The following is a 12693-nucleotide window of genomic DNA, read 5'->3' as shown; positions in this document are numbered from 1 at the left end:
AAGTTTCATTTTGTTTCCTCTTCCCTTTCTGGGTGCTTCACTTCCTTTATCTGGCAGGGGGCATTCATTACAGCACACGTGTTGTAATAGATGTTACATCCAACGTAGAACCCAACACTTAGAAAACCATGATATAAATACTGGAAATAGTAATAGCTATGGCAGAAAAATGCACTTTGTGAAACATAATAAAGATAAGTTACAGGCAGGTAGATTTAAACTCCAAGCACTGGTAGCAATGGGTGTTTGAGAAGGTATTGGAGGAGGACAAAGAGAGGTCGCAATAGTACACAAATAGTGAAAAGAGGAGAAAATAAGTGTGTTTCAGAACACGTGCAGGTAGCTAATGCATGTGTGTACATGTGCTGATGTAATGAGGATTTTGCATGCCTCTTTCCAAATTATCTGTAGGTACTGAAAACTAGAAATTGGCAGTAGAGGCAGAAATCATTTGATTGTTTGAGATATGGAAAATAAATGAAGCCTAATGTAGATTAATTTAATAATGCCTTCATTGGCTTCATATGTCAGCAAACGAGGATATGAAACTAGCTATCATTGAGATATGGAAACTAGCTATCATTGAGATATGGAAAATAAATGAAGCCTAATGTAGATTAATTTAATAATGCCTTCATTGGCTTCATATGTCAGCAAACGAGGATATGAAACTAACTATCATGCCTCCAGTGTCTACAATCTTACTTGGTGCCACAGTGCATGTTCACTTTCTTATTGCAATCCAAATGGAACAGATTGTGGGAAGTTCACCACTGCAATCTAAGCAACATCAGTCATAGAGTTTTTTCGATAGTATATTTTGCTTATGTCAGGATTCACAAACTAATCTGATTTTTTTTAATTAACAGTTTCCTTGTGTAATCACTGAGCGACCAAGTAGATGGCTTGTAGAAAGCCAAGTTAGAACACGAGAACTGTTTGATAAACAAGATTTCGCGAATCAGTGAATCACATTCAATGAAAAATTACTTCTACATTAAGGACATCTTATTGTTTTGCTTATTTATAACAGATTTTTTTTTCATCTGAAAAGAAAGGTCACAAACCACAAATTTGTTGGCAGTTTCTGTTAAGTTACATGAGATTGAAGAGCTTCTTTGAAGTACTGTCACTGTAAGTGAATCTTTGCTACAGTTAGACAAAACAGCAGTCTGTGGAATACTGACAAAAGAGTAATAGGATATCTTATTGTTTTGCTTATTAATAAAAACTTCTTTTTGGTTGTTTTTTTGTCATCTGAAATGGAAGGTCTCAGACCACAAATTTGCCAGTAGCTTCTATTATATAATGAGTCTGAAGAGCTTCTTCAAAGCACTGCCACTGTAAATGAATCTTTGTTACACAAACATGAAGCATGAGAAGAGTAACCAAGAAATAATTCCAAACCCTGACATCAGCATTATTTACTAGATTCCAGATGGTGTTATACATAGTGATTTCCAGGAATGGGGTACAATAAGAAACTCAGTTCATTACCAAAAGGGCATTGAAGTATAGTCTGATGTGACAAATATTAATAAATGGACCATGTAGTTTAATCATGACAGTGCTATGAAGCACACTTCGCTGCCCCCCGTGGATAGGCTAAGGAAGCTGAAATTCAATACAGTAGCACATGAATCATACTGCCAAGGATTGGTACCCTGAGATTGCTGTCCTTTTTCTAAACTGAAGGATGTCCTTCGAAGACAATGCTGTGATAGCAGTACGAGGGCAAAATAAAAAATTCTAAACTCTGTACAGAGATAGAGTTGAAAACAATGACATTGTGTTTTTGTTAGGCTGTTACATGCTACAGAACAATGAAGTCAAGTGCCAACTTCATCTGCGAAATAGCTTTGCTTACATAGTTTTGTAAGGTGATCATATTTTATGTGTTTTATTCACATATTGGAAACCATTTCATTTCTCACCAAAGTAAATTCACCCAAAGTTGGTTTAGGTATATCAACACTCCGTTCCTTTATTTTCAACAGTTAATTGGGCTAATGAATTCATTCGCACCATATACAAGTAATACTCAAAATCTCTAGTTACAAATCCTAAGCCAGTTATCACTGTGTGGAATTTAACATTCGAACTTTTGGGTGAAACCTTTTAACCATGCAGAGCAGTTTTAAGTTTACAAACTTTACCATTTATTTTATTGCAACATCCAAAAGTAATTCAACATAAAAGCCTCTAGCTACCTCTCCATAGAGGAAATCACTACAAGCATCCAGCTGATAAATGGGAAAGCGATTATCATTGCAGAAAGCCAGAAAAAGTCACACTTAAGTTAATTTTGCTACTGTAGTGCATATTTACAAATAAGTTGTTCCTTGTTGGAAACCTTTAGCTATAAGATGAGCTTTATAAGAAACAACATTACCTTCTCATTTCTTTTACATAGAAAAATCCATATAGTGTCAACAAAATTACAATCATTTGGTTTGCATACATAATTCCATTTATTATTTTCTTCCAGTGTTTGTGATTCTCCTTCTATGGCATCTTTCCAATTTTCAGCATGACTGCAAGACATCAGTTCAGTGTAGGTGCTTGAGTCATCATCATTATGTGCTGTCAAAAGCCCAACTTAAAATCCCCTAAGTAATTTGGATGTTGAATACTCCTCTTGGCTCTTAAATTGTAAGGCCTCTCATCCTCATCTATATTTTCCCCTGCATTCTCAAAAGAATCTTCTCCATTTGCTCTATGTTCATTTATTTCTAGTTCGTCTCTAAGCTGACTTCTATTTTCTTCTGCAACTGCAATCCTCATTTCTATATCTTTCTGTCCATATGATTCTGAAACTTTATCTATGTTCTCTTCATCACAAAAATAATGTCTGATTCTATTACAGGGACACAAGTTTTCTTCTTCCTTTCAGATATTGCAGGTGGCAAGAAACTACATTTCAATGCACTTCAATTTTCTTTGTGGAAGGTATAAATATTCTGTACCTGCACACATCAGCATCATAATCCTAAATAAACCTATCTTGTTTTGGGGTCTAGTTTCAGTCTCTTTTCTTTAGGACAAGGCATACACATGAACCTCAAATATTATTAAATCTTACTAGGATAATTCTCTGCCATAAAGGTTTCAAAAGGAGTTTTATCTCACTTAGGACTTGAATTTGTTTGATTTAAAATACAAGCTGCTGTGGTAACTGCTTCAGCCCAGAAATGATTGGACCTTCTGGAAATAATTGAATGAGTAGCTTCAACAAAGGGGTGCACATTTCTCTTTTAGCTTTTCCATTTTTCTGTGGTGTGTACATGGTGCTTCTTTAAGAGTTATGGCCTTTTCACTCAAAGATGTTCTTGAATCAGTATTTGTAAACTCCTGTCCATTTTCATTCCTTACAACTTTAATTTCTAGACCAGTTTCTCTCTGCATTGTCCTTGACCAACCCTTTAACCACATCCTTTTGTTTAATAAAGAATATTTTACAATTATCTGAGTAATCATTCTACAAAATCAAAAAATATCTTGATCCTCCACTCTTCACAGGTGGCAAATTTTTCAACGAAATCTGCGGGACAATAATTCTCTCATATGTGTAATGCTCTGATGGCACAATTTCTGATGCCAAATACTCCAGTTTTCAACATATTTAGACAAATGTACCACACCAATGTTCATTACTCACACACACACACACACACACACACACACACACACACACACACACACTACCAACATTGACCAATGAAAAGTTACCAGTGTCATTACTGTCAACTATAGAGCGTTTTTTATCTGCCTACATCAACCACTAACAGTTCTGATTGTGTTCCATTTAAGGAAAGCAACATACAGTACAGTTTATTGACATGTTTATATAATGCATAGTTCCCCTTTAGTGTTCAATAATTCACATTGTTCCTTGTTTGACACTAAACATAAGCCTTTGTCCAACATGGTTTCTACCGAAAACAGATTGAATTTCAGTTCAGGCACAAAAAACACTCCACTAAGTACTGTTTTGGTAAACTTAACCCATTCCATGCATACAGTTCTACAGTGCTGCAACCAGTCACATCAAGAAGTTTACCATTACCCACAGTAACTTTGATTGAACTTTGCACACTGTCCAGTTTCTTAAACAAGTCTCTCATATTGCACATTTACTCACTAGCACCTATATCCATGATCCAATAATCTTCTTTGTCAGCTCCTTGACTGATACAAATCAAGGCCTTTACATCCAGAGCCTTTTGCCTTCTTTGAACTTCAAAAATCTCCAGTCTGATGTCAGATGACCTCTTTTCTTAAAATAAATGCAGCTTCTCATTTCTCACTTTGCTTTATTTTTACAGTCCTACCTGCTCACACTGGCCACAGCTATATCTGGCAGATTGAACTGATTGTTTCTCTCTTCCTCAGTAAGTAATCTTGAAGTTAACCCATTAAGTGTTGGCTTCTCAAAGGGGATGGACTCCCATGCTAAACAGAAAACATTTGTACCTCTAGTGATGACAACAACTTGCTTATTATCATTTTATCTGAAAGTGGTTCACCCACTTGCTTCAGTTGGTGTGATTTCGTCTATTTTCAACATAACTGCAACCCTGAGTCATCACTAAATTACAGTGAGAAAACTTTTTTGCTGAAGTGGATAAATGCTCACCACAAACTCTTTTTCGTATAAGGTCTTCAGTGTAGCCCACATGGCAGCTGACCTTGTCCATGCAGTGGGTGAGTGAGTGTAAGCAGTTCCAAATAATGGGAAGGATGTCTGGATTTCTAAAAATACATGACCCATTCTGTGTGATATTGAAGATTACTGTAATCATGATTACATTTATATTCTATATCCACAAACATCTTCAGGCAGCAGAATTCATTGAAACATTTCATATGAATCACTTCTGCAGATATTCTGTACATCTTTCGTTGAGTCCAATAGAGCTTTCACTGTTTTGCACACAAACATATTGGCCTCACAATCAGTGAGTTTGCTATCAACGGACAGTAAGTTTCCAAGGATTTCAAAAAACAAATTAGTTTTTCTCTCAAACCATGCTGTTTGTGAATGAGACACGCTAACAAGTTTTTGTAAATGGTGTAAATAGATCTTGCTAATTTTATTTTCAAATAACTTATTAATGATTGTAGGTGGCTTTTATTATGAGAGAAAATATGATTTCAGAGAAGTTTGAAGGAAGTACTATGTATAAACCTTTGTGTTCAAATGTGGTACTTCTTTGTAGTAACGAACATATGGATAAATCTGTTTACCCCTGGGTGTAATGATAACCACCTAGTTTTGCTATAGGATAACAATTTCCTGTATACAGTATGGAGCAATTCTTAAAATTTGTGAAGTTTAGTTGTTCAGACTGTATGGTTCTGGAAACATTGGAACTGTTTGAAAATTATACTTTCACTATCCATCTCCAGTGTGCCCGTATCTTGATGAATACATGAGCTCAACACCTAACCCCAATCAAAAGTTCTGTCTGCAAAAGTTTTTTTATAGCTTTGAAGAAATGTTTTTCCTTTCTGAATCCCAACACCAGCCTCCAAACAGTTTGTTACCACTATCTCCTGTGAATACTATACATTTACCCAGGAGCCCCATGTTCTGGAGAGCATTCCAAAAACAAAGGGACAGTGTCTGCAGCCGAATTAGGTTATTGATCCAAATCAATTAAATTGGATTGCAAACAACTAGTTTTCTAATAAAAGCAGTGAATAACAACTTGGAATATTTTCACTGGTCCATGGTTACCGGTACTGCTATCGGTAGAAATACCACAAGAAGTTATGTCATTATCTTCTAAACTCCTTGCAACACTTTCAACACAATTAGGAGCAAATACTGAGTTTGTTACTGCTTTTGTTTTCATTCTTGTACTGAAAACTTTTTTGCATCACTGGAATCTGGACTAAGGGATTTTATCAACCTAATTGTTCAGTCCATAGCTTTACAGCTGTTATAAAGCTTCCCAATATGAGACGCAAAAGTGCCTTCAGTGGCACAAAATTCATCTTCTTCTTTACAGCTTGAGTTAATGGAAAACAGTTTATTTTGAAGATAATGCTTTTCCTTGGGTAGCTCGTTTGTGTTTTTCAGACTCCTGAGTGTAAATTTCGTCCTCCTTTATCTCACTTTTGAATTCATTCCTGCCACATTTAAAACAATGATACCATATTTTTCTTGCAATTTTATAATAAACCAGCACTTGTAGGGATATTTGTCATTAATTTAATAGCTTATCAAACACCAGTTCACTATCAAAACTGCAACCAAACACTGACTGAGAACTTATGTGCACTATGTCATAAAACTTATCTCAGGAGTATGGGGAGAGGGGGAAACAGAACATCGTGGAGGGGAAAGAATTTCCAACATCTTACTTAGCACTTTACAACTCAGGCGTGGTTCCCACTCCTTAACAACCACCTGCTGTGGCATACATTACACAAGATAGTTACAAAGTTTCAAGAAAGTACTGTGTAGAAACCTTTATGTTCAAATGTGGTACTTCTATGTAGTAATGAATATGGAATTAAGCTTGTTGTGACATAGTTATATCACTAAGGTTGGTAATTCTGGCTACAGCATGAAGTTTGCTGACACGTAACTATCATAACAATGCAATGGAGGCATACATTATATGGAGTCTTTAACAGCTGTGTATTACAGCACTCAGTTTTGCTAACATGGAACACTATGGTGCAAATTTGTTGCATAATTCGCCTCTGCACTAAGGTAAATCAAAATCACAGAATTTTAACAAATTTTAAAATTCCTTCCAAATGCAAATTTCTGGGCCCAAAAAGGGTCTGAAAAAATCCAGACCTACAGAAGCCCTACTGTATTCCACAAATTAAAATGTGTACAGAAATTAAATGAAACAACAAGTTTACTGTTACCAGTCACTAGCGACTGGTAACAGTAAACTTGTTGTCTCATTGAATGTCAATAACAGCCACGATAAAGCCTAACATAAAATGTTCGCATTCAAAGTGTACAGAAATCTCAAGTGCTTTCCACATATCCCTAGACATTCCACAGTCACATATTGCATTAAAGGGATTTTGGGTTAATAGTTGTGAGAAAAACCGTGCAGCATGTTGGCTGTATTTGTTCATCTTCTGCAGATGGATTTCATATGCCAGGGTTGAGGTTCATCAAACTGTATTTACTAATGAATGTTGACTTTATCTGTTGACACTAGTACAACAATTATCTTTGACTAAGGCACTGATTAATAATGTTCATCTGCATGTATGCTCATTCACTTGTGATTATCTCATTTGGCCAAAATCATAATTTTCTTTTTTGGATGTTGCCCAGCAAACTCTAGTGCAAGTGGTAATCCACTAAAATATTTGAGGATACTCCATTCAGCATTAATGTACTTCACTAAGCATCGAAAATTTTGCTTATAAGTTATGGCAACACACACAAGCTTACAGTAAATCTGGACCTATGAATACAGAAAAAAATGTAAATGTACCCCCAATGTTGATATGAAGAGCCTACTGATGTGTCTCACACACCATGATCCTTGTCACTGTTAGGAATAAAACTCGCTCCAATGTTATACTTATAACAACAATTGGCATACTGTAATACATTATTGTATATTCCAATGAATGGTTAAATGAAATAAACAACAATACTTGCCATCTGAACTTCACACTTGCTTCTTACAGGTATCAGTAAAGAACTCTTGTTCCCTAGAGATGAAATTCTACAATATATATAACACTTGAATATTCATCAAAAAGATTGACAATATGTTTATAAAGTGCTGTATTTTATACTTCTAAATGAACAACTTTTAAGATACAAATCCTTATGATTGTAGTACAGTAATCAGTAACTGACATTTGATATTTCAGGTACAATGCACGAGGTTTTGATTTAAACCGCAACTTCCCAGATTATTTCAAGCAGAATAACAAACGAGGGCAGCCGGAAACAGATGCAGTGAAAGAGTGGATCTCTAAGATTCAGTTTGTGCTATCAGGAGGTCTACATGGAGGGGCACTTGTAGCAAGCTATCCATTTGACAATACACCAAATTCGAGTAAGTTTTAATGTAGCATGTACTTAATGGTGTGTGTGTGTGTGTGTGTGTGTGTGTGTGTGTGTGTGTGTGTGTGTGAGTGAGTGAGTGTGTGTGTGTGTGTGTGTGTGTGTGTGTGTGTGTGTGTGTTTCAGTTTAGACTTTTTCAAGTAAAAGCTAAAATGCTTGAACAGAAGACATTCATTCTACAACACATACCAGTAGTAAAAATTTAGCTGTAGGTTCTTATTCGTAGAGCAGTAATATGTATACACATGTGGTGTGAGTGAATGACAATATTTTAGGGGCAAACAGAGGCTGTAGAAATTTGTTTTTGAAATGTTAGAAATACCACCTGGAGTTTAAGTCAGTGACTCTTAACTTTTAAAACATCTTGTTAGATGGCACAGTTACAGTTTTATTTAGAAGTCAGTGTGGACGTAAACATGCAAAAAGAATGGTGTTTTAGGTACATGAAAATAAACTAACTTGAACTTATGTACTCAAGAAATAAATCATGCTTGAAATATCACAGATAATGGTACAACATTATCAATATGTTTAAAATGCAGCAGAATGATGTATTACATTCTATTTTGAAGTTATTGTTGCTACTCAGTTAAAACAGCTATTCTGTACATATTAAATTTGTTTTTCTCTGTCATACATCTTCAACATTCTAAAATCATGCATTACTAAGAAATTCTGATTTTAAAGGTAATGTGCACAAAGAATATAATACCAGTAGTTATTCAGAGCAGGATTTTCTATGACCAAGTAACCTAACAATTCACATTATCAATTATTCCATTCAAGGAGCTGGGAAATGAAGGGAAAGTAAAGAAGACTGTTGCAACCAAACTCAACCATTCACATAATAATTGTTCACTGTCAGAAGATCTAGGTTCCAGATCTTAGGTAACTGAACTGCTGTCTGGATACAGTTGTTAGGACTTGTATGACTGTCCAGGATCATTTATTTTATTTATCCGTTCGTTATATACTATTCCTTCAGTTAGTAAGATGATTATCTCTTAGGTTCCCATACATGCAATTGCATTTCGTTGTGCAAGAAATATTAGCAAATGTATTTTGTTAAATAAAAATAATTGCTCAAAAGTGAACATTTAAAGAGCATTAGTAAATTATTTACTTTTAATTGCACAATAAAATATAAAAGATTGAATAAATCTAAAGATAATCATAACTTTATTTTTAAATTATTACCCACCTTCTATCAGAATGTCTGCTTCAGCAAGGCAATCATTCTCTTTTAACCAAAGGGGAAAAATAGAATAGTAGTTATCAATAATATTATTTATAAATTATGAATTCAAAAAATTTTGTTTCAAATCTCAGCTCTTTTTTTGTAATTTATTGTTGACAATTAATGCTGAAATTTCAATGCTTTATTCTTGCTTCACAAAGGAATGTGTAGATCTTCCCCACTATGTGCAGGTGAGTTTGACTTGCACCAATGAATCAGAGATTTTGAACTGTGAATTACGTAAACATTATAAGGGTACTAACCTCAGCATTTTTTTGTTTTTTGAACTTGGCCAGTGTATTTGCTTTAATTAGGTCAACTCTAGTTATTTTGCATACAGCAGTATTGAGTTATAGTAATATTCACTACATTTTTTGTTTTGTTTAGATGCACAGATGTAAATTATAACTATAAACTCCTGTTTAGACATCTACGAAAATAAAATATCATAAAACATTTTGCCATTTAAATACACAATATCCATATATCTTACATAAGAGCACTTTTTGGTAAACTGCAAAACAAATGTACTAAATATCTGATTAAGCACAGCTTACAGAATTTCTAACTATTCAAGTCTAAATGATAAAAGGATAATTTAACTTATAATCTACAAAAAAATAATATTCTTCTCATCATATGTTCTTGATGAATATTATTTCATTGTACGTCCTAAGGTTTGAAACCAGTACATTTATGTGTGCAAAGGGAGAGAAACAGCTGAATTCCACATTTATAACTTATAAGATGAAGTGAGTATTAAGAATAAATGCTGATTATCATAGGATGGGATTATTAAATACAAATAAACACACAAAAATAGGAAAACAGTTGCCACAATGCAAACAGCTGGCATCACAAACAGGGCAAAGTAGTTAAGATAAAGTATACAGAAATACTGCTGGATAATGCTTATATGTAAAATAAAATATTTTACAGAACTGAATCATACAGAATTACATTGTAATTCTAGTAACACTAATATCCATCCATAAAAAAACACACATATTTGACACTGAGAGTAACTTCAAAGAGATAACACACACTACAGTCAGTTACTGTACTGATTATTCCCACACATTTACCCCATCTCCCCCACAATGCAGAGCATTTGGAATGTAAGGAAACTGAAACTTTATTTGCCAACCAGTTGTTGTGTGGGCTGGTAACTATGACATCAGTGCAGCTGCTGAATGCCATGATGGTGTGGCTGCTGACTGATGGAAGAGGGTGGTAACCATAGGTGATGTCTATACATCTATCTCCTGATAAGGTAAGACTTTTGGCTTCAGCATGGTGTCTTGTAGGGGTTAAGATGTGACCCACGCTGGCCTTTGTATTTCTGCTTTTCTGCTGGATCTGTATGGTGTAGTCTCATCAGAACATTAGGAAGGATCCGGTGTATGATGTTGGAAATAGCTATTTGATGAGATATGTAGAGAGCATTATGTGAACACTGTTGTCCAAAACTTTGTGGACAAGAACAGGATGTTTGCCATGGTGCAAAGTAGGTAGGGGTTGAATTTTGGCTACATGGTCTCAGAGTTATGGCATTTCTACCATGGATGGCAGTACAGGTGTCAGACAGCTTGCCAGGAAGTGTAGCAGCTCCACACACACTACCTCTCCTAATGATATACTCATGTCTAGCTTGCACTCTGTGTGAAGCCGTAAAATGACCAAAAGGAGGGTCTCTGACTATTTTTCATGGTGGCACATGAGAGTTGTCTTTAGGGTCTGCAGCCATATTTGTATCATCCCATTGCTGGCAACATGATAGTTTGTTCCATGATGATGCTAGATGCCACACAAGTTGGACAGTTCTTGGAACAAAACACATTCAGATTATCAATCCTCATCTGTAGTGACACAGAGGGAACAACTCAATCATGCTGTCCAGCTGACGATGAAGATTTTTGCTGTTGTGTTGGCAGAAATGTCTATGATGGATATAGCTTGTTATCATCAAGGAAATCTGTCTACTGTTACAGAAGATGTCTCAGTCATTTGTAGGTGGAAGGAGGTCGACAAGATTAATGTGGATGTGGGCAAATCTTTGCTTGACCTTGAAACTGCTCGATGTTGGTGTGCATATATTATCATACTTTGCGTTGCTGGAACTGAATAAACAAAAATACCCATGTAAAGTTACCTTTTAAAAAAAAAAAAAATCTGTGGCTGCACAAAATGATCAACCAGCAGCTAGTGTTTGCTTTTGTGTGTGATAGATTGTGAACACTATCCAGAGCAGCTTTGTGGAGTTTACGCAAAATGTGTTGACTTCTGCTGAGAGACAAGGCACTATAGTGTTAAATTGGTACCTGGCAGTAGAAGTTGCATGAGTAATAGTCCTGTGGAAGGTTTGGCCAATAAATGCAGTAGTTGTGGATCTGCAGCCTGAGTTCTTTGTAGTCAATCATATTTTCCAAACACAGATATGCAAAAGTATTCAGTCATGATCTTTTCTACTCCTTTCATGTGGTACACTTCCATCATGAAATAACTGACAATATCTGTGTGTCTGAACTGCGAGGACAGAACACTAGTAACTAATATTCTGGAAAATGGAAACTACTGGTTTACGGATGGTGAAACTGTCCCAGAGTGAGCTTCAGATTTTGTATGGAAATATTGAACAGCTTCATAAATTGCAACCAGTTTGCAGTCACACAAGCTCCACTGCTGTTGTGCTAGTTACAACTTTTTGGAAAAAAATAAATGGTTGCCAATGTTGGTCAGTTATTGGTGTAGGGGATGCATGTATCACCACTGAATAGGGTCTATCACCATTACCAGAGGCACAGATGGCAAGTGGCAAGAGAGGAACACGGTACTAGTTAGACTCAACTGAAGATTGCAGAAAGTTTTTTCCATCCCTGGGGATCACTTGAGGGATCATGGTACTATGTCCTGAGAGTGCATTTGTATAGCTGTCATTGTTGGGAGGTGGTGATGATAAAAGTTGATCATTCCTAGGAAACACCATAATTATTGGTAGTCTGTCAGCTTCAGAAAGGCTTGTAGATTTGCTGTCTTCCCTGGTAATGGATGCATGCCATCTGCCAAAACTGTGTGTCACAGGAAGATTACTTATACACACAACAAACAAAGTTTTGCATCACATCGGTTCCTAGAGTTCCAGAACCTGTACAGAAAATTAGAATAGAGATTAGCGTAAACATCATTTCCACCCCTTTTTATTGCTCATGAAAACCACACATTCCATATTGTACCACCATACAGCAAGACCTTCAGAGGCAGTGGTCCAGATTCCTGTACACACCAGTACCTCTAATACCAGTAGCACATCCTCTTGCATTGATGCGTGCCTGTATTCGTCATAGCATACTATCCACAAGTTCATCAACGTGCTGTTAGTCCAGATTGTCCCACTCC

The 12693-nt window shown here is 35.8% G+C and overlaps 1 protein-coding gene across 2 annotated transcripts in view; it reads left to right on the top strand.

Moving 5' to 3' along the window:
* The window catches only part of LOC124594988 (carboxypeptidase M), a 298860-nt gene that overhangs the window by 201988 nt on the left and 84179 nt on the right, over positions 1-12693 (top strand). For both annotated transcript variants that reach the window (XM_047133530.1, XM_047133539.1), the window contains exon 5: positions 7864-8051. In XM_047133530.1, the coding sequence (XP_046989486.1) occupies positions 7864-8051 (188 nt within the window). The remainder of the gene's footprint in view (positions 1-7863; positions 8052-12693) is intronic.

Source organism: Schistocerca americana, chromosome 1 (genome assembly GCF_021461395.2).
Source record: "Schistocerca americana isolate TAMUIC-IGC-003095 chromosome 1, iqSchAmer2.1, whole genome shotgun sequence".
In the NCBI taxonomy this organism is placed as follows: Eukaryota; Metazoa; Arthropoda; class Insecta; order Orthoptera; family Acrididae; genus Schistocerca; species Schistocerca americana.
Note: the sequence above shows the minus strand (reverse complement) of the source record. Positions and strands in the feature narration are given on the sequence as shown.